Genomic DNA, 26,041 nt, shown 5'->3' with positions numbered 1-26,041 from the left:
CTTTAAGCAGCGATCTTAATCCCCTCTCCTCGCGCACCAGGAAACAAAGAGGGAAGAAAAAGTCTCTTGCCTCTTCGGCAGCTCCAGACTTTTCCCGGACTCCTCCGACTAACCCCTTGCAGGCTGTGTTCAAGCCGCCAACCCCAGTCCTCTCCCTGCGCTCCGACCGACAGACGGAAGCCCGAGCTTCCGCTCGCAGCCCCGCCCTCCCCAGCGGGTGAGCAGACAAGCCTCTCGGGCTGGTAAGTGCCGGTCGGCACCGACCCTCTGTGCGGGAATCTCCCCTCTGTGCAGGAATCTCCCCGCTTTGCCCTCGCACCCCTGTTGCTGTGCTCTCCGCCGCGGTGCTGAAACTCCCCCCTCCGCCTCCCGCAGTCTCCGCCCGCGAAGGGGCTTCCTAGTGTGTGGAAATGGCTTCTTCCCACTGGTGCACGTGCCGTCCCTATTCTTTTGTCTCTGTTTTTTCTTTTTTTTCTTTTGCCCTACCCAGGTACGTGGGGAGTTTCTTGCCTTTTGGGAGGTCTGAGGTCTTCTGCCAGCATTCAGTAGGTGTTCTGTAGGAGTTGCTCCACGTGTAGATGTATTTCTGGTGTATCTGTGGGGAGGAAGGTGATCGCCGCATCTTACTCTTCCGCCATCTTCCCAGCACCCCCCATTATGAAGCTTTAATGAAGTCAGTTAACCTTTAAAATGTCAGCTTCCTCATCTGTAACAGGGGTAGATAAAAGGGATAGAATAAATGGAAGAGAACTGAATAGCGCCTGACACATACCAAGTGCGTAATGAATACGTACGTTTTTAAGTTATTTTAAAAGCAGGTGAAACTTGCTCGTGCCCCACAATTCAAAAGGTACACGATGGGGCACAGTGGAAAGCAGGGCGTCCCCTGCCTGCTCATCTTGGTCCTCCATGCGCCCCTCCCTCAGGCAGCTGCCGTCACTGGGGTCTTCTGTGTCTTTTAAACAAGCTTAGGCATATTATTATATATTATTGTTTTTTAGCAGGATGTATGGCATACTGCGTGTATTATTTTGTGGTTCACTTTTTCCCACCTGATAGCTTATGTTACAAGATGCCTGAATAGTATTCCGTTTTATGGGTAAATAATATTTAGGTATTTGCCAGTACCAGTAATGCTGTCATGGATACGTGTATATCTGTAGGGTACATTTCTGGAAGTGTCAGAGCTTTCAGAGGGTAAATTCTGTAAAGATTGTTTTAAAGTACTGATTTTGAAATAATTGCAGGCTTACTAGAAATACTGCAGGAACAGTAAATACGGAGAATTGCCTTTTGCCTTCATCTAGATCCTCCAAGTGCTAAATGCTCTGCTGCATTCGTTTTCTCTTTACCTAGTAGTATTTTGTGAGCTGTATCTATGGCATGTATTCTTTTCTAATTTGTTTGGCTTTTGAGTTAAAAGGGAGAGGTATTTTCTTTTTATATAGCAAAAGGGGGAGAAATGTTTTTATGTAGCCAAATTTGTCAGTGTTTTATGACTTTTGGACTCGTGTAATACTTAGAATTCAACACTGACATTATGGAAAAAGTGCCTCTTTTATCTAACACTTATACTTCCATTTTTTTATACATCATTACAAAATGATCACCATGATATGTCCAGTTACTATCTGTTTACTCTCATATTTTAAACCAAATCTTTGACTCAGTTTTATTTTTTGTTTCCAGATGGGCATCCAGCTGCCTAGACACCATTTATTGAATAAGTCACATTTTTCCTGCTGGAAAGCAATGCTGCCTTTATCATATATTACATTCTCAAACCTGTATGGGTCTTTTCTGGACTTTATTCCAGTAATCTGTCTTTTTATTCATGTGTTGTGATACCAAATGGTTTTAGCTTTATCGTGTGTTTTATAACTAGGATACCTAGTCCTCTCTCACTACACTTTAAAGTGTATTTTTTACTGTTTTCACATATTTATATTTTCATATGTACTTTAAAAGCGACTGCTAAACTTCCAAAACTAGTTCTAAAAGAATCCCTGTTGGTATTTGTATATAAGTGATTTAATCAGAGAGAATTGATGCCATTATAAACTTTTGTCTTTATACCAAAGAATAGGGTTAATAGGGGATTATATGAAATCATGTGTGTGAAACTTTTGAAAATTGTAAAGCACTATAGAACTTAAAGAATCTTTCATTCAATAAAAAGAATAACTTAAAAAAGAATAGGGTATGTATGCATTTCCATTTACTCAGATTTTTTTTTTTATCCATATTTTAGTAGTATTTTAAAATCTTCTTCTGGATTTTGTTGGTAGGTATGAAGGATGTTGATTTTCACGTATTAAAATGTGGGCCTCTTTCTGAGTTTTAGTTTTTTAGGTGTATAATCATATCATTTGTAAACAATGATTTTACCTTTTCCTTTATAGTTATTACTGTGCATTTCTTTATCTTATCTAGTTATGTTGGCTGGTATCTCTCAAACATGATAAATTAATGGCAGTGTGATAGTGGACTCTTTCCTCACCTTAATAGGATTGCTTTTAGTATTTTCCTGTCAAGTCAAATGTTGTATTGATATGTTTTATTCACCTCCTCCTGTTTTTAGGCAGTTTTTTAAAACTTAAAACTAGACGTTGAATTTTAGTAAATACCTTTTCGTCTTGAAGATGATTATGCATGTTTTTTCTTTCAAAATTTATTAATGTGTTTGAAGAGAAAAACTATTGCCCAGCACCAAGAAAGATTGCCACGTGGGAATGCAGAACTGGTTTTCCAGATCATTCAGTTTGTCAAAGGGTCAGAAATCTGGATTCAGTTTTCTTTTTCTAACACTGCCTGGGCCAAACAAAACGTATACAGGCCAGATTTGGAGACAGCTTCAGGTTTGAAGCTTCAGCTGCCAGTTTGTATCTCTCTTCCAGTTCATTCCCAGAAATAATTAGAACCTGGTGACAGTTTTATGTCATCTTATGTAATTAAAGACATATTTTCATTTTTGTTTGGAAAAAAAATCTGATTTGGGGAGATGATTTCCAGATTTTAACTGACAGATATTATGGTTCTGTCTTATCTCTTTGTACGTTGTTTTTCTGATTTGTCATGATAAGACCTTTAGGTAATTATTGCACTTCTTCTAATACCTATTAGTTTTAAGCAATCTTAAGTTTTAGACTTCCTTAGTATAAGCAGTATCACCTAAAATAAATATCTTTCTCTCACTTTAAAAACCATTTCCTTTGTTTTCTACTCTTTACCCCCCACCCGCCGTGGTGTGTGTATGTTCCTCTCTTTGTTCTTGTTTTTAGAAAAATATTACTTTTCATTCTTTTACCTGACCTCTTTCTCTATGTTAATTAGTCCCATAAAGAGTGTTATATTCAGGAAAATACATTTTCTCTCCTTACAGATTCACTAGCACGTAAGGAAAATTCCTTGTATTGACTGATAACAAAGAGAAGGAAACAAAGAGCTTTCCTTTTCCCTAATAAAACTATGTCTGTAAAGACACAGTTAAATAAAGAGTGAAAATTTTCTGATGAATTTCATCAGCAGGGCCCAAATCTCTTTGATTTCGAGTGTATTCCTTACCTTATTGTAGGTGTCTGTTTAATTTCTGGCGAATACATCTAATTGAAATTTAAAAAGCTGATTCTGCCAAATTAGAAATTTGCCAATTTAGGTATTATTTTACTAATTACATTTCCATAAATTCCACTTGTGATTTTTCTTCTGAGAGGAATAGCTTCAAACCTGGATCAAGGTTGAATAACAGTATGGGGTTGGCCAAAAGGTTCGTTTGGTATTTTCCGTAAGATGGGTCTAGTAGCACTTAGTTGTCTTTAACTCATTCAAAGCAATTTTGTTAGATTGTATGTGACAGCTGTCCTATCAGCGTGCATTTAAAAAAAGACTTAACTGGTGAATTTTTGTGTAGCCATTTTAATATTGAAGAGAAGAAAAAAAGCAACATTTTCAGCATATTACGCTTTATTATTTCAAGAAAGGTAAAAACGCAACCGAAACACAAGAAAAGATGTGTGCAGTGTATGGAGAAGGTGCTGTGGCTGATCGAACATGTCAAAAGTGGTCTGTGAAGGTTCGTGGTCTGTGAAGGTTCGTGCTGGAGATTTCTTGCTGGACGATGCGCCGTGGTCGGGTAGACTACTTGAAGTTGATAGTGATCAAATCGAGACATTAATTGAGAGCAGTCAACGTTATGTCATGCGGGAGACAGCCAACACACTCCAGACATCCAGATAAGGCGCTGAAAATCATCTGCACCAGCTTGGCTGTGTTCATCGCTTTGATGTTTGGGTTCCACATGAGTGAAGCGAAAAAAACCTTGACCGTATGTCCACATGCGATTCTCTACTTAAACGTAATGAAGAGAAAACCTTCCGTTTTTAAAATAAATTGTGACGGGCGATGACAAGTGGATACTGTACAATAATGTGGAATGGAAGAGATCACGGGGCAAGTGAAATGAACCACCACCAACCACACCAAAGGCCGGTCTTCATCCAAGGAAGGTGATGTGTATATGGTGGGATTGGAAGGGAGGCCTCTATCATGAGCTCCTTCTGGAAAACCAAACAGTTCCAACACGTACTGCTCCCATGTAGACCAACTGAAAGCAGCACTCGATGAAAAGCGTCCAGGACTAGTCAACAGAGGACGCATAGTCTTCCATCAGGATAACACAAGACCGCATGTTCATTTGATGACCAGGCAAAAACTGTCACAGCTTGGCTGGGAAGTTCTGATTCATCCGCCATATTCACCAGACATTGCACCTTCAGGTTTCCATTTATTTTGGTCTTTACAAAATTCTCTTAATGGAAAACAGTTTAATTCCCTGGAAGATTGTAAAAGGCACCTGCAACAGTTCTTTGCTCAAAAAGATAAGAAGTTTTGGGAAGATGGAATTACGAAGTTGCCTGAAAAATGGCAGAAGGTAGTGGAACAAAAGGGTGAATACATTGTTCAGTAAAGTTCTTGGTGAAAATGAAAAATGCGTCTTTTATTTTTACTTAAAAACCAAAGGCACTTTTTGGCCAAATGCAATATTTAGCGTTGCAAAAGAATCTTCTATATTTGATCATAAATCATGAACTCATTCATGATCAAATATGTTATTTCTTTAACTGTCAGTTCCTTTCTATAGCATAAGAATTTACCATTTCCTCATTTTTATTTGCATTTTTTATTAGTGATAACAGATCAGCTCAGACGATACTTATTGTAAGTTCATTCCTTCTTTTCATGTTCTTTGAGTTAATTTTGAAGTCATTTGGTCACACCTACTGTTACTTACACTTATAGCAGACTAAGTCTGCCCTGCTGATTCTTGATTTATATCATAGTACCTGTCTAGTTAGCGTTCTTATCTCTCTTAGGCTATGATTTGTGTTCATATGGGACTGTTAGGATTTTCTGCAAGATTCAATCATAGTCATCAGTCATTTCAGTTATTATGGAAATTTCAGCTTTTTCCACAGTTGATCATATATCCTCTGCTGTGGCAAAAGGTCTATAGCTTTTTATAGGTATGATGTGCTGTCTAAATCTAAGCCTAGACGGACATTAATAATTGGTGAAATGCGGTTTCGAAGCCAAGCTGGACCCGTCTCATTGTAATCTTCCTCCAGGGTCGATCCGCGAGGAGAATGGTGTGCGATGGCACGTGTGTCCCTACTGCACGAAGGAGTTCCGCAAGCCCAGCGACCTGGTGCGCCACATCCGCATCCACACCCATGAGAAGCCCTTCAAGTGCCCGCAGTGCTTCCGGGCTTTCGCCGTGAAGAGCACGCTGACAGCCCACGTCAAAACGCACTCGGGCGTCAAGGCGTTCAAGTGCCAGTGCTGCATGAAGAGCTTCTCCACCTCGGGGAGCCTCAAGGTGCACGTTCGCCTGCACACAGGTACGGGCCTGCCGCCGCAGGTGTTCCCGGCGGGGTCTGCGCTGGTGGCTGGGCGCGTGGAGCGCCCGTTGCTCTTTATTTCAGTGAGTGTGACAGTGACCTTCTGCGGGCTGGGCACACGGCACACGCTGTTGAACAAAGTCCACGTGACCTTGGTCCTCATGGAGCCGATGGCCCGAAGAGGGAGCATTAAACTGTACCACTTACGAGTGAGGGCAAGAGTGCAGGGAGTGAGGAGGGGAGACCGCTGTGGGTGACGGGATTCAGATGCATCCCAGGAGGGCCTTCCCGAGGAGGAGGCCGGCATCGCCCCCGTGGGGCCTCTGGGTTTTAGCTGGCGCCCTTCAGGCTGGGACCTTAATATCAATACCCACTCTGCCTGTCGGATATTTTGTCATCAGTATTAGGGCACGAGAACTTCCATGTTCAGGCTCCAGTTCTGTTCATAGCAGTTTTATTGAGATATAATTCACAAATCATAAAATTCACTCTTTTAAAGTGTGCATTTCAGAATTGTGCAACCCATGCCACTATCTAATTTTCGAACATTTTTATCACCCCCAAAAGAAACGCTGTACGCATTAGCAGTAACTTCTCCTAACCCTTTGAGGTTCCTGGGCTGAGCTGAGCATGTGGATGAGTATTTGAAAAAGCTGAAATGAGACTGTTTTGATATATGCCTTTCTTTGGAATCTGCATTTTCATGTGCCAATAAAATTGTAAGAAAAGGAAGTTTCCTTCAGAAAAGGGAAGTCATAGCAGAGGATTGTTAAAAGGATGTTATCACTGTCATCAGCAGCAGCAGTGACATTGTTATTTACAAACAGCCACCATTTACTGCTCGTTTACCCAATGCCGGGCACTGCTAAGTGCTCTTCAAACACAAGTGTGCAGAATCCCAGCAGCAAACCTGGGGCCCCGTTGTTATTCCAGTTACAGAGAGGATGATTTGAGAGAGGAGAGCAGCCTTACTCACGTTAGTGTCTTAAGGACTACTAGTTGTTTGAACATCCGTTTTACAATTTTAGGCTTTCTCCTGAAAATAGTAAATGCCCTTTTTTTTTTTTTTTTTACTTAAAATGCTCTTATTTCATGCCTTAACATCTGTAACGTGCACTGTATGCAAACGAGAATAACTGTTAATTTATAATGTCCATGAAATTATAAACATATGGCATGAAACAACAAATTGAGAATTCAAATCAGTATTAAAATACTAGAATTTTATGTTGGCGTTAACTGAGATGTATCTCTTTGGAATAATTCTACAGTCTATTTTATTTTTTATCAGGAGTCAGACCTTTTGCTTGTCCTCACTGTGACAAGAAATTTCGAACCTCAGGCCACAGGAAGACTCACATTGCTTCTCACTTTAAACACACGGAGTTAAGAAAGATGAGGCACCAGCGTAAACCTGCAAAAGTTCGTGTTGGCAAGGCGAACGTTCCGGTCCCCGATATTCCTTTGCAGGAGCCGATCCTCATAACAGACGTAGGTAAGATTGTCCTCCCTTGGTACCTTGCAAAAGGTGTATGAACATTATGGTCTGCGTAGTTAGATAGTTGTGTGTGTGGTGCCGGTGGAGTTGTTGTTAAGGATTGTTTTGCTTTATGGGCCAGCAAGTTTCACAATTAAATTAAGATCCTAGTTCTGGCTCAACTGCTGCTCAGATTATGTTCTCGGTAAGAGGGAAGTGCTGTGTAAGTGAAGATGTTCATATGTGAGTCCTCACCAAGGAAGACTGTACCTCAGTGGACCTGTGGGGTGGATGGGTGTCCTGAGTGGGGCTCACAGTATGCTGTGTCATTTACATCTTAGAAGCCCCTCACGCTGTGTAGCAGATCATTATCTGGGCTGCTTTAACCTTTGGATTAAAAGGTAAATCTGCCAGCTTTTAAGTTCTTTTTAGGCTTGGTGTTGTTATGATCAAGGTAAATTATGATTTTGTTAGCTAACTAAAAAGAAAACACTGTTCATGAGAATCTTCAGAGAAATGATTTTTGTAGGTCCTAAAACAAGATTAAAGGAAACTCATTAAGTTTTGTGCAAGAATTTACATGTTTCTGCCGTTCTCCTGCATCGTCTTAGGTGAGATAATCTAGTCTGTGAACAAAATTAATATCAAGTAAAACATAATTGAATATAAATAAAGCTTAAATGGTAAAAAAAAGAGAGATACTGTAGACTAATGTTAGCTATAGTCCACTAATAAGGTGATCAGTAGTCACGAGCTTTTATGTATCTAGGAGCGTAGCATCAAAGTATATAAACCAAAAACAGAAGAAAGGAGAAATATTCAAATTCTGAACCAGAGTGAGAGACCCTCAATTAGATTGGTGTAAACACAGTGAGACTGAGGAGGATTTGAAGCGCACATATCAAAAGGGTGATTGAATGGCTTTAAAGCCTTCTACTCCAAAGTACACACTCTTTTAAATATGCATGAAATAGAAGTTGATCACATTCTAGGGTATAGAGAAGTTTCAGGTTTTCAGAAATAGGTACTGTGAAGGATACAGTCTTTGATTACAGTTCACTGAAAACATAAATTAATAGAAAGTAGCTATCTAAAGTTTCATTCTATGGAAAAGTAAGACTCAAAACTGCAATTACATCCTAGAAATGGGAACGTTTTTATAAACAGTGGGATGGACCAAAGCTATTATCAGAAAAGACTGATAACAGCTTTTAAGAAGTATTTCTTACTAAAAAATAAGAACAAAAATAAATAAAATATATAACTCAAAAAGGTAGAAAAATAAAAAAGCAAGTAGCAAAAAGTAATTAATAAGTACAATAATTTAAGATAGAAGACAGAATTCTAGTGAACATAATTTTACAATTTTTAAAAAGTTAACAGTAGAATAGAAACACGTCTCTAGTAAACTAAAGACCGAGAAAATATCTGTAATATTAGGAATGAGAGTCAAGCTGTAAGCACAGATACAGATGAGATAAAAATTGTTTGCAGATACTCTACAACATTTTGCTAATACACTTGAAAATTTAGATGAAGTGGATTTTTTCTAGAATAACGTGCTTATCAGAACTGACTCTAGAAGAAATGGAAAACCCCCAAGAGACAACAAGTTTAAGAGCATACTCCCCAAATACCAGCCTGCAATGATTTTACGTATGATTTCTGCTAAGCTTCCTAGGAACTGTAATTCTTAGGGTGTTTAATTGTTTAGACACTGATCGGAACTCCCATGGTAGGTTAGAACACTCTGATGTCCTTGTGCAGTTGTGGCAGCTCACAAAACAAAACAACAGACCAATTTCACTTAATGTGTATTTAATCTTCACTGTAGTCTCTAGGTTCTCAGTGATTTGTGTTATTCTTGAAATGCAAAAAAATCTCTAAAAGTTAGGACAGACTAAAAACTTACTTAGCAGCCCTAGAATTATCCTTCATGCTTGAGGGTAACCCTCAAATTACCAGTTTTTTCAGGTTGCCATGACTCAGGTTACACACCTGTGGGTTTCTTGCCGTTAAGTTTACAAATCCTTAGTTGAGTTGAACTGGAGCCCTGATTCTCCAGACTTTTTCCGAGGTTAAAATGGAGAACATTGTGCTTTTAGCTTCACAGACACCTGTATCTTAGACGAAATTAGTGGAAGCAGAATTCTCCTTTGTTCTAGGCTGAGTGGGACACATGGGGGAAGTGATTCATAGAGCTGGCTTCACATTGTAAAATGTAAAATATTTAAATACTTACTTTACACTTCGTCATTATTTGTATTTGTGTCTGTTTCTTCTCTCAGAATCTGAGCTCCTTGGGGCGTATGTAGAAAAAGTGTGACCGTAATTATGTTTGGGGGACAGATCTTGATAAAAACATGCCAGAGAGGGTTTAGCATAGATTAGTTACAATTATTTGACTTAACTGGGAGATGAGATGTTCCAGTCCAGTCTAGTTACTTGAAGCTCAATACCTTTTACACTAATTACTGTCTCTTAGGAAAGTATTAGAATGCATAAAAAAATACTCCAGCAAGTAACTTAATCTCTGCATATTAAGGGAGCATTGCTGGATAGAACAGTCCCATATAGTTGTGTAATTCTAAAAACTTCCAGAGCTGCGTGGGAACTTAAAAATAGTCTTTCCCAAACTTGCCTACATTCCTCGCTCTTCATTTTCACAGATGTAAAATGTGGGCCCTAGAGAGGGTTCTAACATTGCTTTTAGGTTCTACAACTAGAGCTCATGGTAGAACTAGAACCTGGGTCTTCAGACTTCTGGATCAGGGTGTGGTCAGTAAAGCTCACTTCCTCCCACACCCGTCAGCCTTGCGCCCCCGGCGCAGGAGTGTGGAGGAGCCGCCAGGGGCCCAGATGGCCACTGGATCTTGGCATCGAGCACCACTAGTCTTTACTGAACACAGATACCGTGTAGTTCATTGCACTTGGGACTGTTTTCACTAGACATGCGGTGTACTGTACTCTAAATGCTTTCTCTTCTAAATTCAAGAACTAAGTTTAAATAAAACAGTGTGCAGACTGGGGAAGTATTGGAGTCAGGGTGATCGTAATATTTTGATCTGTAGCTGCTTCTGGATTTTCAAATCATATGTGTATACGACATATCTATTTTTTTTTTAAAGAAATCACTGTGTTTTCTATATATGACTGTGCGTATGTGTGAGTTTGTGTAATGGTGTATGCTCCCACCATTTTTGTGGAGCATAGATGTTTGAAAAATATTTTCTTCGAAGTGAGCCAGGCTTTGGTTATCTATTATTTTTTAAATTTATTTATTTTAAATTAAAAGTGGGCCTTTGTTTTGTTTTTAATTAATTAATTAGTTAATTATTTACTTACTTATTTGGTCGCACCGGGTCTTAGTTGCAGCGGGCGGGCTCCTTAGCTGTGGCTCATGGATTCCTTAGTTGCAGCTCGCCAGCTCCTTAGTTGCGGCATGCAAACTCTTAGTTGCGACATGCAGGATCTAGTTCCCTGACCAGGGATCGAAGCCTGGGCCCACTGCGTTGGGAGCGCAGAGCCTTGACCACTGCACCACCAGGGAAGTCCCTGGTTATCTATTATTTTAAACCTCAGCGCTGTAATGATTGATCTTCCAAGTTTATATTCATGTTTTAATCATATTGATATTAGTGCATTTATCTTGCTTTTTTTTTTTTTTTGCGGTACGCGGGCCTCTCACTGTTGTGGCCTCTCCCGTTGCGGAGCACAGGCTCTGGACGCGCAGGCTCAGCAGCCATGGCTCACGGGCCCAGCCGCTCCGCGACATGTGGGATCTTCCCAGACCAGGGCACGAACCCGTGTCCCCTGCATCGGCAAGCGGACTCTCAACCACTGTGCCACCAGGGAAGCCCTAGCTTAGCTTTTTAACAGAACTTTGTAAAATTATTAGACGTGAAAAATAAAGCATCAGAAAAATGAAGCCTGTTATTTCACTTTCTGAGGAGCTCAAGGTGGGACTCCTCCCCTCCTCCCCAAAGATGTCAGAATCATCTGGGGTTCTGTTTAAAAATAAATACACCTTGATGCTGCCCAGAGACTATAATTCTGTGTCTAGCGGGGAGACACTAAGGTAACAGTTGTATATACTGGATTGTTTATCGCAGCCCTGCAGTAGTGTACAGTTAGAAACAGGCAGAATGTCCGCCAGAAGTGCATTAAGGGAACTGGGTACGCTGGTACGGTGGAATTCCTTGCCAGCATCCAAAGGGTGATGGGGATGATGTCATATGTAATGACTTGGAGAGTTAAGTATATGTATGAAGTATGGACAGGTAGTTCCAGAACAGTGTGTATGGTTGATCCCACTTATGTTCTCACATTACAAACTCTTCTGTTAGAGTGGCTACTAAACCGTTCACTGTGGTTGTCTCTGAGGGGTGTTACTGGGCACATTCTTTTGTTTTTCTTTTTACGATCTTGTGAATTATTTGAGAAAGGGCCAGAGGACTTGCACAAGAGCGTATTGGCAAGGGACTGGGTAAAGGGATTCGGTTCGTGGAGGGCAGGTGGGACTGGGGAGGAAGCGAAGGCAGGCTGGGAGGCGGAGCTGGGCCGGGACAGGAGGCTCGAGCTCCTCAGGCTCGGAGGGGGCCTTAGGAGCCGGAGCGTCCAGGCCAGCCGCTCGACCACAGACCTGCTGTTTCGGAAAAGAAAGGAGTAACTGAGCATTCTGTTTATGGGACCTGTGTATGATGGAGAACTTGTTTGCTGTGGAACGTAGGTTCCAGAAGCCACAGGAGAAAGAGCTGGGAGAACAGTGGGGCTTGGAGGGGGGACCCTGCGCCAGACTGGGGGTGACTTGGAGAGGAGGATCGTCTGTGGGCCTTACAGGGCTCACAGCTTCAAGGCCTGGCGCAGACAGCCCGTCTGAAGTCTCCCGGTAGGTTCTGGCGTCAGGCTGCTTCCGTGCAGGCTGGAAGTCAGGGCCTGCCGCGGCAGACGGGTGGCGAGCTCTCTGAAGGTGCTGAATCGGGTGCAGCCCGGAGCCTTAGGGGTGCAGCCCGGCTCTGCCGTCGGATGAGCTTTGTGTCTGCACTGCAGGCTGGGGAGGCGCTCACCCGGAACCCCGCTTTGCTAACTGACCTCAGGTCTGACTGGGAGGCAGTGAACCCCTGCACAGCCCTGCCCCCAGCACCCAGTACGGCCTTTTTTTTTTTTTTTTGATGTGGGAAATGGCAAAAGCAATACTTTGTTTCCTTATTTGTGAATATCTTATTTTTTTCCCTATGAAACAGATACAAGATGACTATAGGAGGGCTTTTTACTTTTTAAAAATTACCTTGTGAATTTCATTTACTTTACCTACTTTCACGAATTTATACAATTTATATAACTAATTGCTTAAAATTATTTCACTTTCCTGTGTTGCTTTTTAATGTATATTTTGTCTGATGAAGTCTATAAAATTAATGTCTCACGTTTGTACAGCCCAATTTAATTGTGGGAGGAGAGTTTTAAATTTTTTTATTGGTGTTTTTCTTAGAAATCACTCATTCCGTTAAGTTCAGCAATGAACAAGAAAATGGCTTATCAGATATTACTTGGAGCTACAGTTTTAATTAAGTGGTACTTTATGCTAATAGTTACTGAACCTGTTTGCCTAAGATACCGGGGAACTGTGCCTAACAGCTGCTATTATGTGTTGCCTGTGGACCTTCCTTGCAGAGCATTTGAGGTTCACAGTTTCACAAGCTTCGCAGTGACCAGAGGAGCCACCCTTTTTGGCTGCCAGTTTGGAAAATACTCACTTCAGTTTTCTGTTCTCTTCATGGAATCTAACATGATTCCCTGAAAGTAGGTGTCCAATAAAGGCTGAGTGTCAGACCGTGAATCAACGACCTTGGTTGGAATTTGTGCGTGCTTCTTGCCTTCCCTTCTTTCTCTGATTTTGTAAACACTGAGAACAGGATCATTAGTATATTCGATCGTATCTACGTGTCCTACCGGGCCAGTGCTCTTTGGCTCAGGGCTACATCTATGACCATGGGGCAGGCCCCAGGCTCCAGAAGCTATAGCCCAGGGAGTGGGGAAAGAGAAAACAGAACCAGCAGTGACAAGTGCTGGGACAGAAATGAGTCAGCGTGCGGAGGTAGGACAGTGAGGCTCGCTAAGAATCGCAGCATGGAGCTGCCTGGGGAGAAGCTGGCGGTGGGTGTGGAGAGAGGTGGGGACCGGGGCCAGGAGGCCGAGCCTGGTGGTCGCGGTGGCCCCGTTCTCGGCGGCAGACCACGGGAGGTGGTTGAGCAAATTGCCGCTCGGGTCCCGGCGCACTGTGCCAGGGACATTCTTCTGCTGGTGACACGAGAAGGCAGAGCAGAACATTCAGGGGGCTGGTCTAGGTGCGTGCCTGACACAGAGCCACGCAGAAGAGTGAACGTGCGTCTGGGTTTGGGAATCGGCCCTTGGACGGCCATCTTGCCTCTGAGCGCCAGGCGTGTCAGCCTGTCTGCAGCAGACTTAGCGCGTGTGTCCCGGGGAAGGTGGTGGGGTGGACTGAGGGACTGAAGTTTTCTCTTCTTGAGCGCGAGAGAGGAGCTGTTGGGAAAAAGCAGGGCGATGCCGTGAAGGGTAGAGCGATGCTGGAGCTGCCAGGAGGGCAGGGCTTTGCGTGGTCCCCATGCGTCTCCCCAGCCCTGAATCCTTGTGAAATGGGAGAAGGTTTGGCGGCTCTTCGAGTGTGTGCCCTGTGGGTTGTACACACATCAGTCACAAGGGAGGTTCTGTTATTTTTTTTAATTTTTTAATTTTTTGGCCGTGTCACACAGCATGTGGGATCTTAACTCCCTAACCGGGATCAAACCTGTGCCCCTGCCTTGGGAGGGCAGAGTCTTAACCACTGGACCACCAGGGAAGTCCCACAAGGGAGGTTCTGAATTCTCTTTGAAAAGTAAATGAGCTCTCATGCAGCATCAGGAAGTGCGGGTCCATTCAGTTAAGTCTCACATGCGAGCGAAGCGAAATAGAAATAGCAGTGGAAATAGAAACGAGGAAACAAGTTTAAGAACACTGGAAAAGTGGGATCTCCAGGACTGGCAAATGGCAAACTTGATGAGCGGCTCCAGAAGTCTGGAATCCCTGGCCCCCGCATGACTAGGCGGATGGGGTTCCTTACGTACAACTAGGAGAGCTGGGAGGAACAAGCGGGTTTTAGGGGACAGGATTGAGCTGTAACCCGCACCGTTAGGGACAGTCTGGACAGCAGTGTGTTAGGAGGTGCCTGTTGGTAATCATCGCATGGAAGTGAGGGGCACAGCTGAGGGAGCAGGGAGTGTGGCCAGTCCAGAGTCTTGGCTGATAGCTGCACTGTCTGGGAGAGAGGAGGAGCAAACAGCCCAGGTAGAACTGACAGTGTACGTCTTCCTCTCGTCCCAGGTAAACATTAAGTAATTCAGAGGGTTCAGGTGTATGTTTGTTCTGAATTTCATAAATAATTCAGTTGCTTGATCAAGACATACTTATTACACGGTCAACCTAAGGGCATTCTTTATTCACTGAAAGTATGTAAAACCTGAAATATTTAAGGTTGTAATTTTGCTGTTTACAGATTTTCTTTTAATAAAATTTCTATGAAAACCCTGACTTTCTTAGAACAAAAAATCATGTTGGAATCATTTCTGAGTTTGTTATAGTACCTAGGGTACAGTCTTCATACTGAACAAATAAGGGACTTAAAAACTCTGATTAACCTGCATGTTGATGTACTTATATAAATTGCATGCCAACAGATGCTCATATAGAAAGTTAAATGTAGAAATCTATGAAAAATTGGCTCTAGAACAAGGAGAAGTAATTGTGACAATATAAATGTTCCTTATGTCGAAAAGAATATCTATCTTATATTAACTCTCTAAGTGTTTCCTGATAGGTGTTCTTTAAATAGCGAGTCCCTACCACAATTAACATAGTAGCCATTAGTCGCGACACTGGAATCCGGCTCCTCAGGATGTTTATATTCTGGGTAAAGCAGGTGCCTTTTGACATTTCTTAGTAGCACTGACAGTGAATTATTCCTGATTTTCTTTTGGTTTGTAGGTCTTATCCAGCCCATTCCAAGAAACCAGCTTTTTCAAAGTTATTTTAATAATAATTTTGTAAATGAAGCAGATAGACCGTACAAGTGTTTTTACTGTCATCGTGCCTATAAAAAATCTTGCCATCTTAAACAACACATCAGGTAAGGTAATGTAGATTCAGAGATGGAAATTTATAGTTACAGTGATTTAGTGATCTGGTGACTTGTGGAAATACTAAGAATGGTAGTGTTAGCTTTTGTTATTTAAAATGTCACTTTTAACCCCAGAATATTTACTGATAATTGATATTTTCATTCTTCAGTGTCTTGACCAAAATGTTTTACCCACAAACCGCCTATTATACTTCACTCCTATTATATTTCAGTATTTGCAATCTCTGAGACATGTCAGAATAATATTTGGTTTGTTTCATGAGGATTATGCTCTTTCACAGTTTCTCGGGTGTATTCATCAGGTTAATTCTTGGCGCTAGCAACAGGGAAGAGGAAGTATTGATAGAAACCTGATCACAAGAGACAGTGAGGGGTCATGAGAAGAGGACAGAACGTAGAAGAGGATGTGGGGTCTGGTTTTGTGTCGGTTGTATGCGAGCCCCGGACTTCAGATGAGCCACCTGAGCGCTGAGTCTCAGGTCCCGTTGTGGGGACGTGAGAGCTGAGTCTCTCTGCTGCTGAGCTCAGAAAAGGGGTGGCCAAGTGAGATAATTACTAGAGTGCGTTCTAAATTAGAAAGCAGCGTGAAAGCGTAAGACGCTTATTCATTACCATTTTTATTCTTTTTAGATCACATACAGGTGAAAAGCCTTTTAAATGTTCTCAGTGTGGAAGAGGCTTTGTTTCTGCAGGAGTGCTCAAAGCACACGTCCGAACGCACACTGGACTTAAATCTTTCAAGTGTCTGATATGTAATGGAGCTTTCACTACTGGTGGTAGCTTACGGCGACATATGGGCATCCATAACGACCTTCGTCCCTATATGTGTCCCTATTGCCAGAAAACATTTAAGACCTCACTAAATTGCAAAAAGCACATGAAAACCCATAGGTAGGTATAATTCTGATGGTCACTTTTTAACAATCCTTATAATTCCCAGATGATGGTGGGGAGCGTTTTGAAGAAATAGTTGTCTTTGTTCCCTTTATTATTACTTCTAGCAGGAGGTGTATGAGCTAAAGAAACTTCTGTATCAGTGTTTAATGACCTATTGAGAACCATAGACTGAAGCACATCATTTTTATTTTTAATGTAGTGTTGAAGTAGTCAGTGTTGGCCTAAGTGCTTTCTAAACTCTCTTAAAACTAATAATCAGTAGTAGATAAAATGCTAGATAGACACTGTCTACTATAATGAGGTAATGAAGGTTTCAAAAAAGAAAATCTTGGTCAACTCTGGGACCTCTAGGCATATCATTAGTGTTATCTGAATGGTAATTATTGTAGGTTGTTGACAGAAAAAAATTATGTTTTAGCTAACACATAAATCCATCATTAAAGCTTACTTAGATTTTTTTTTTTTTTTTTGCGGTACGCGGGCCTCTCACTGTTGTGGCCCCTCCCGCTGCGGAGCACAGGCTCCGGACGCGCAGGCTCAGCGGCCATGGCTCACGGGCCCAGCCGCTCCGCGGCACGTGGGATCTTCCCGGACCGGGGCACGAACCCGTGTCCCCTGCATCGGCAGGCGGACTCTCAACCACTGCGCCACCAGGGAAGCCCTAACTTAGATTTTTGCTTGCTTAGAGGGCTGCCTCATCTGTAAATGGAGGGGACCCAACGAGCCCTTACAGAGACGCATTTCTGACTGTGTCTGGAGCTTATTCGGTGGTGCTTCTGTGAAGCCACAGAATTCTGTATTGTAACGGAAAGCATGGACACGGTGACCACAACCACCTCCTAGGAGACTTTGAGAACAAGAGTTATCAGGCTTACCAGGAAAGAATATTAGCCTTCTGCCCTAGAATGTTTACCTTTGAGCCGTATTTTAACCCGGATGTCTCTGTCCAGGTATTACCTACCAAACAGAACTCCCAACTGATAGAATAAGGTAACTCGGAGAAATGGTGTTCTGGTTTCATCCCTCTGGCTGCCGAAGCACACTTGGCAGAATTGACTCTCCTCGACTTTGGTACGGTTGATCGTGTAGCCGAGGAGTTCAAGTGCTTCTCGAGACCATCTAGGGAATATGAGATTGGTGGTGTCAGTTAGGGGACTCTTGCCAATTATATGTCCAGTTATACTTGGCTGCATTTTATGGAGGAAGCTCTGTGCTTCACACGCATTCAGGGGCTGGGGAGTTCATGGGGGCGGAGACGCTCAGAGCGTGCACTGCTGTCCCCCTGCCAAGAGAAATGGGGCGCGGCCACAGCTTGCGCAGAGCATGGTGAATGACGCCTCTCTGCAAGACACCCGGCCTTCACAGTGTGCTTTTGTGGTGGTGTTGGGAGTTCAGTTTACAGGCTCAGAGGCCAGTGCTGTAATTTCCGGGAAGAGGGTCAGCTGTTTTTAGCCGGGTCATTTCTGTCAGTGGAGTGTTGCTTTGGCCACTGCTTGTCCAGGGTTCCGCTGAGGGACACATGCCATGCTTACGCCAGGGGAGAGTGTGCGTGACTTTCAGGTGGCAGCGTAAGGACGGGTAGGTCTGTCATTGCAGAGTTGGGGGTTTATCTTATAGATGGCGTGTACTGTGAACCTGCCTGCGAGCAGGCAGCAGCTCCAGTCGTTTGATCCCTTTGTTTGAAGTCTTGGGAATTCCTAAAATGCCATATACACTTACATTAAAAATAAAAAGTCGCTGTAGTAAGAGTTGTGAAAACACCCAGGCAAACAAACAGAAAACAAGGCTCCACCAGTCACAACAGAGGGCACATTTCCCCTCCTTCAGGGTGGTGGAGAGGACCCCGTGAACCCACGGCACCGCTGTACAGTCACCCTGTGGTGGAGGTGTGACAGTGCGTGTTCTTTCCTTTGCTGCTTTTCAGTAATTTTTGTTCCCCCCCGCTCAGTAAAAGTAGTCAAGAAGTGACTTTTTTTTTTTTTTTTTTTTTGCGGTACGCGGGCCTCTCACTGCTGTGGCCTCTCCCGTTGCGGAGCACAGGCTCCGGACGCGCAGGCTCAGCGGCCATGGCTCACGGGCCCAGCCGCTCCGCGGCACGTGGGATCCTCCCAGACCGGGGCACGAACCCGTGTCCCCTGCATCGGCAGGCGGACTCTCAACCACTGCGCCACCAGGGAAGCCCAAGTGACTGTTTTTGATATCAGAAAATGAAGAGGAAAGACTTTGTTTGGAACTCAGAATGGAATTCTGAGTCAGCAGATTCACGTGATTCTGGCATCCAGCGTCCGGTAGAGCTTGTGTGAGTCTGACTGGAGTAGCCCCTTCATGGCTGAGATACTGTACAGCCTGTTAATCAGATCATTGTTTGACCTGGGTTTTTGTTTGTTTTTTTCCCCAGTGTTTTTGTTCATTCACTGAATTCATTGTTCATTTTTCTCTTTGAAAGAGAAGTTGTTGGCCTTGATGATAATATGCCAGGTATGCTTTGTACACGTAAAAGTAATATTAACAGGAATAATGATTTTGCAGAAAACCATCGCAGCCACATGCCTCGTGGTCCAGGTTCTGCCGCCTGTGGCCCACTGGTCAGTGAGCCGCGCACGGCCTAGCAGGTTGCAGGACGGTCCCGTCTCTCCCACGTGTATGTGTAACACTGAAAGCAGTCTGTCAAGACGCTGCCTCATCTCGTGCAGTTCTTGTTTTGAACACCTCAGCTCATCACAGAATTTGAATTGGGAGAGTTTAGCTTTGAAATGTGGCATCTTTTGTATCGTTCAGACTTTGAAAAATCCTTGTTGCCTTCTGGCCCCTATAGTCTGTGAAAGCGCTTAGAGATAAGGGCACGGGGGTTTTCTTTCAGATTATTTGTAGTGTTTAACTCTCAACTGCATTGCCGCCGCGACTTCAAAGTGAAGCAGTTTAAAATGAAAACTGTCACTGAATAAATCGCACCTCGCCCGCGGTGTTTGACAGCAGCTGACGCTGCGGACTGTTGTCCATTTTTTGAAGATTTGAGCTTGCCCAGCAGCTCCGGCAGCACCAGCAGGCCTGCCCGATAGATGACGGCGCCGTGGACCAGCAGGGCATGCACGTGCCCACCCAGGTGCAGGTGGAGATTGAGAACGCCGCACTGCAGCCGACCGCTGAGGCCGTGGCCGACACCCCCGGGGCCGTGCTGGACCTGGGGCCGCCCGCCGGCGTGGAGGCGGGGCTCGGCCAGCAGATGGCGGGTCAGCCTTTGGAAGCAGATGAAGGTGAGCGGTTCAGGGCTTCTAACTCTCAGGAGTTTTGCAGCCCTTTGTACTCCAGTCCCCGCTGGCCCTCTCGTCCCTGACCTTTTAAAGCGCAGTTTGTGCCGTGTGTCTGAGCGTGAGAGAGTCTGCGGTGCATTTAGAATGGTAGAAATGGGACCTTCCGATACGTGCTGCTTGTCACCCACTTTCACCCCTGAGCCTACCGCGAGAGAGTCTTTGGTTTCCACTGAGTGCCCATCTGCGTGATCACGCGTGTCCTGGTGCATGGCTCCCGGACTTGCCAGCGTGAGGCCGTGGACTGGGTGCCGCTGGCTGCGGGAGCTGAGGCCCCTCGGCCAGCGCGCTGCCTCCTGCGGGGAGGTCTCGCTGCAGAAAGATGCCGGCTCACCGGGGGGACAGTGAGCTCAGTGACAGTCGACTCAGGCTTCCGGCCCCCTGCGGGCCTGACAAAAGGTTGGCTGGTCAGCTTGCTGTTTACTTTATGGGCGTCCCAAGAAGTATTTGGTCTGTGAGCAGGGTTTTGTGCTTTTTAGCCAACATGTGTAAGTTTGTACCCTCTGTATGAATTGTCTTCCTACTGTCTTTTCCAAACAAGGAGGCTGCTTTTTGGAAACTCACCGAAGCATCCTTTTGGACAGGTTGGTAGATGTGAAGCAGCTTCCGGGTTTACGAATTTTCCGCCCTCGTCTGTGCTTCTTGTCTTCAGACAGGCTTGTGGTCCCGCAGCACACTCTGGAAGGGCACGTGGGCCAGTACGAGGAGCAGGCTCCCCCGCCGCAGCCCTTCGAGCCAGCGGGTCTGTCACAGGGTCAGTGGTGGGCCTTACCCGGGGCTCTCCAGTGAGCTGCGCCTGGTTGGGGTTAACTTGACAGCAAGCTTGAGTGTTTCTTTTAGTGCTCTTCTGAAATTTATGACCAGTTATCGAACCAGATAACATCTTGCGTGGGTAGCGTGTGCATACGCTATTTTGTAGTCTGTTCAGATTTTCCAGAAGGGGACTTTAATGACCATTCTACACCTGGTCTCTAGCCAAGGAAAGGTAATTGAGTAGAAACTGGGACTTATTTGTGGCTGGTGTGTCAGCCTGCCCTGCAAGGATGGGAGCTGAGCGTAGCCTCTTGCCTGTGAGCAGATCACTTTAGAGCCTGCTGATAAAAACTAATAATCCTGATTCCCGTTCAGAAAGTAGACATGTTCCTTTAAATACCTTTATTTGTAAAACCAACCTTTTTTGGTTTTGTGCATGTGTGTGTGTGTAACTTTAGTATTTTTTGTAGAACTCATGTCTTCTAATTTATTTCAGGTTTTACAGTGACTGACACATACAATCAGCAGACTCAGTTTCCACCGGTCCAACAGTTACAAGATTCCAGCACACTGGAGTCTCAAGCCCTGTCCACGAGCTTCCATCAGCAGAACTTACTTCCGGTTCCTAGCTCTGATACGATTAATGTAGTGAGTATTGCAGAAGTCTCATCATTGAGCAGATTCTATCTTATTCTTCACTGTAATTATTTAAGATTTGCTTACGTAAGAGGGCATGTTAACTTGTTGCAACTTTAAGATTGCTGCATCACCTGTGGAAACCTCAGTGTTTATCATATAGGGCTTCTATTTCCTTAAAACATTTTTGTTTTAAGATTTCATTCCCATGATGTGGCTTTACCTTTTCTGTTAAAAGTCAGGAAAGTCAGGAGAGTGTAACTGACTTCAGTAACATCTGAAGGATATCGCCTTGCTTTAGCGAGAAAACCAAAGCATTTTAATATGTGGAATCTTAAAGAAACATGTTAGAATGAAAATATAATGAAGGCTGACATACTAAAGATACATATTTAAATGCATCATTTAAAATTTTCCTCTCTTAGTCAAGTTGGAGGCATTTAAGTTTTTGTTTTGGTATTGATTTTGCCATTTTTGGAAATCTTTCAGTAGTGGTGAAAATGATTGGCAAATCAATTGTTTTCTCTCTCTCTTTTTTTTTTGCGGTACGCGGGCCTCTCACTGCTGTGGCCTCTCCCATTGCGGAGCACAGACTCCGGACGCGCAGGCCTAGCGGCCATGGCTCACAGACCCAGCCGCTCCGCGGCATGTGGGATCTTCCCAGACCGGGGCACGAACCCGTGTTCCCTGCATCGGCAGGTGGACTCTCAACCACTGCGCCACCAGGGAAGCCCTCTCTCTCTTTTTTTTAATATTTACTTTTTAATTTTGGGGGGAGCTGCGTTGGGTCTTTGTTGCTGTGCGCAGGCTTTCTCTGGTTGTGGCGAGCGGGGGCTACTCTTGGTTGCGGTGCGCGGGCTTCTCATGGCGGTGGCTTCTCTTGTTGCAGAGCATGGGCTCTAGGCGTGCGGGCTTCAGTAGTTGTGGCTCGCGGCCTCTAGGGCACAGGCTCAGTAGTTGTGGCACACAGGGCTTAGTTGCTCCGCAGCATGTGCGATCTGCCCGGACCAAGGCTCGAACCCGTGTCCCCTGCATTGGCAGGCAGAATTTTTAACCACTGCGCCACCAGGGAAGTCCTTATTTTCTCTCTTTAAAAGACCCTGTGGGTAACTTTTGCCAAGTGGAGGACCCGGACCCTCCAGTGAAATTTTCAGAGCACGTTTTCCCAGCTCGAAGCTGCGTAATTGACAGTAGGCGCTGAATCTGGGTGGTGGGGGGCATGCGTCTCTGTGGCTTGCCTTCACGCGGCCCTCTGAGCAAGACTGCACACCCGCTCACTTGTGGCTTTTCGGGGTGGGTCCTGGAAGCCACGGGAAACACGCGCACGCAGGCAGGTTCTCCACTGTTCTGGCCTCTCCTGCGCCTGTCCCCCACGTCCTGAAGGTCAGCCTGCGCTCTGTCCACTGAACATGGGTGTTTCCTGCAGATCTTTGCCCAGTCCCTGGGCTGCACCACCTGTGGCCGGAAGGTGTTGAGTTAAGGGGCTGCTGTCTCCAGGCCTGCTGCTCCTGGGCTGGGAACATGCTTTCTCCCCCTGTGATTTTGTGACAAGCGAGGGGACTTAGTATTTTAAGAAAGCAGGGCGTTTTGTTCACTCTCAGTAAGAATAGAGCAGATGAAAGAGTAGTCTCTTAATAGACATAAAAAATATGGAAAGATTGGGCTTCCCTGGTGGCGCAGTGGTTGGGAGTTCGCCTGCCGATGCAGGGGACACGGGTTCGTGCCCCGGTCTGGGAGGATCCCACATGCCGCGGAGCGGCTGGGCCCGTGAGCCATGGCCGCTGAGCCTACGCGTCCGGAGCCTGTGCTCTGCAACGGGAGAGGCCACAACAGTGAGAGGCCCGCGTACTACAAAAAAAAAAAAAAAAAAAAAAAAAAAAAAAGGAAAGATTAAAGCAAGTTAATGGAAAATAAGTATTTCTTCATTAAAATTGGTATAGATGATTTTTGTTATTAATTTGGCCCAAATGATTGCAACAACCTAATTAGGGTTTCTTCCTTTTAAATCCACATTTATGAGTGTTCTTATCCTTAGTTGTTAGGTGTTTGTATTCATTCATAGATGCTCAAGCAGTCTGCTCTGTGCTTCTACTATGTTTTAGACAAGTCGTTTGGTTCAGGAGTCACCCCAGCAGGAGCTGGGGCTGCAGGCGCCACGTCCCCCGTTCCTGGACGACAGCGAGGAGCAGAGCCGGCGCTCCTACAGGTACGCGCGCTCCTCCGGGTGCGCGCGCTCCTCCGGGTACGCGCGCTCTTACGGGTACGCGCGCTCCTCTGGATACGCACGCTCCTACGGGTGTGCGCGCTCCTCCGGGTACGCACGCTCCTACGGGTGTGCGCGCTCCTCCAGTGCGCACGCTCCTCCGGGTGCGCGCACTTGGGCTGCAGCCCGTCCTGCTGCGCCCAGTGCCCACCTGCACCGTTCCTGCAGCTTCACAAAAGCTCTGGGAAACAGGGCCTGTCGTCACCCCCATTTTATAAAGAAAGTATCTGAGACAAAAGAGACTCACTTGCTAAAGCTTCTACAGCTAATAAGTGACATGGGCAGGGTTTGGACGCAGCAGCCTGTACCCATAAACTACTCTGCTGTAGCTTCCTGTCCCCACTCTAGGCCGCTGTTACCGTGTTTTCAGAAATAACTTGAATTTATATCGTGCCTTTTTGTCCACGGCTCTTTGTGTGTTTTATATATAACCTCCTGATACTTAAGTCACACTTCCATTTATTCAACAAGTATTGTTTGTTAATGTTTAATTTGGGATCTTGCACGGGTATTTTTAAGTGAGACTAGTGTAATGTTTTCTTGTGATTCCTTTGTGACATCTGCTTGGGCATTCCTGGACTTCTGGCCATTCATTCATTCCCCATTCGTTCGTTCAACACTTATTAGGAACTTGCTGCTGTGTGCCGAGCTGTGTGCTCTGTGTACCTTTCTATCACAGATTAAAACCTGGAAATGGAAAAAATAGGGAAATAAAATGGAAGAAGCTTTCAGAATTTTTAAAAATTTTTTAGTAATATGTGAATAGGAATTTTGAAATTTATAATTGTTTCATCCTTAATTTTAATATATTTCATAACAACTAAGAGGAAAATAACACTACATATTTATATATTATTCAAAATAGGTCAGTAGCATCTGTTTGGTAAAGTATTTTATCAACTAAAGAGTATACGAACTGACATTTCCAAGTGTCTAGACTCAGGTGATTCTGACCCTAATGCAGTGGAAGGGTTTGCAGCATCTTATGACTTGGTAAAGAAAGTAGCACATGATAAATTCCCTGTTATGTTTAAAGGAATAGTTGTAGTTAATCAAATTTTATTTCTCCTGGAGAACTGCTGTAGGTTTTACTAACTTTGAAATAATAAAATATGTTTAAGGGTACGGTCTGAGCAGAGTTTGATCTAACAGGTTTTTCTCGCTAGTATTTCGGTGTTCTAAGTGTTGGAAGCATACCTGCTTTCTGTAACAGTTAGGCCTGATTGTTTACTGATTGCTGGTGAAGCGTGTTTGCTTTTCTTCCCTTCTCAGGTGTTGCATTTGTGATCATGCTGTGAATTAACGTGGTCTGTGTTGTGTGTATAGATGTGACTATTGCAACAAAGGCTTTAAGAAGTCCAGCCACTTGAAGCAGCACGTGCGGTCACACACCGGGGAGAAGCCTTACAAGTGCAAGCTCTGTGGACGTGGCTTCGTTTCCTCTGGGGTCCTCAAGTCCCACGAGAAGACACACACAGGTCATTGTCTGCCTCGCACTGGACGTAAACACATGGAAAACCATACGTGATTCTAGAGCATATGAATTCTAGCGCATTTTCATCACACCCCTCAGGGCCCCCAGCCCCAGGCAACCACTGACCTGTTTCCTGTCTGTGTGGTTTTGCCTGTTCCGGGCTCTTCCTGTAAACGGAACCATACGACACAGTGCCTTTTGTCACTGGCTTCCCTCACTCAGCACGTGTTCAAGGTCCACCCACGTTGTAGCATGTGTCACACTTATTTTTATAGCCAAACAGTAGTCCACTGTGTGGAGAAAGCACGTTCTGCCTGTCCGCTCATCAGCTGTTGGACAGCTGAGGTGTTGCCGGTTTTTGGCTATCAGGAATAATCTTGCTGTGAACGTTTTGTGCGTTTCTGTGTGGATGCAAGCTTTCGCTTCTCTGTTTAGGAGTGGACTTGCTTGGTCATATGATAACTGTTTAAACCTTGGGGTTTACCAAACCAGAATGGCCTTTCCAGAGTGGCCGCACCATTTTCCTTGTCCACCAGCAATGATTTCACATCTTGTCAGGGCTTAGTAGATCTGTCTGCTTCATTATGACCGTCCGTCTTCTTAAAATAACCTTCTTGAAAGACCCTCAATTCCTAAAAATTGGAGACCACAGCAAGTACATGCTCTTCGGTTTTGCAGCTTGTTGAGCGCATCTTTGCTTTGACCGCGTGCGGTTTTCAGGTAACGAACGTGTTCTGACCCCGTCTCTGCTGTCGCAGGAGAAAAGGCGTTCAGCTGCAGCGTCTGCAACGCTTCCTTCACAACCAACGGCAGCCTCACCAGGCACACGGCCACGCACATGAGCATGAAGCCCTACAAGTGTCCGTTTTGCGAGCAGGGCTTCCGAACCACAGTCCACTGTAAAAAGCACATGAAGAGGCACCAGACAGTCCCCTCGGCTGGGTCAGCACCGGGAGAGGCAGAAGGAGGAGGTGTGGTCCCTTTGTTGATTCAGGTTTATCATCAGCCGATGCTGAGACTTAGTGATTAACTCATTTCAGAGGTGATTTGTACCAGTATATTAACTTATTTCATTTTCTGATTATGAAAGCAATCATAATTTGCTCTTTGAAAGAAAGATCCGGGAGGCACGAAGAGGAAAA

The 26,041-nt window shown here is 44.5% G+C and overlaps 1 protein-coding gene across 4 annotated transcripts in view; it reads left to right on the top strand.

Annotated features, from left to right (window-relative positions):
* Positions 1–26,041, top strand: part of ZNF236 (zinc finger protein 236) — a 101,118-nt gene that overhangs the window by 43,214 nt on the left and 31,863 nt on the right. For all 4 annotated transcript variants that reach the window (XM_082853351.1, XM_082853354.1, XM_082853352.1 and 1 more), the window contains 10 exons: positions 5,625–5,897; positions 7,189–7,392; positions 15,415–15,556; positions 16,199–16,459; positions 19,475–19,719; positions 20,426–20,527; positions 21,023–21,174; positions 23,265–23,368; positions 24,752–24,903; positions 25,658–25,870. In XM_082853351.1, coding sequence (XP_082709477.1) covers positions 5,625–5,897; positions 7,189–7,392; positions 15,415–15,556; positions 16,199–16,459; positions 19,475–19,719; positions 20,426–20,527; positions 21,023–21,174; positions 23,265–23,368; positions 24,752–24,903; positions 25,658–25,870 — 1,848 coding nt within the window. The remainder of the gene's footprint in view (positions 1–5,624; positions 5,898–7,188; positions 7,393–15,414; positions 15,557–16,198; positions 16,460–19,474; positions 19,720–20,425; positions 20,528–21,022; positions 21,175–23,264; positions 23,369–24,751; positions 24,904–25,657; positions 25,871–26,041) is intronic.

The sequence above is a fragment of the Leucopleurus acutus genome (genome assembly GCF_964270905.1).
Source record: "Leucopleurus acutus genome assembly, chromosome: 13".
NCBI lineage: Eukaryota > Metazoa > Chordata > Mammalia > Artiodactyla > Delphinidae > Leucopleurus > Leucopleurus acutus.
Note: the sequence above shows the minus strand (reverse complement) of the source record. Positions and strands in the feature narration are given on the sequence as shown.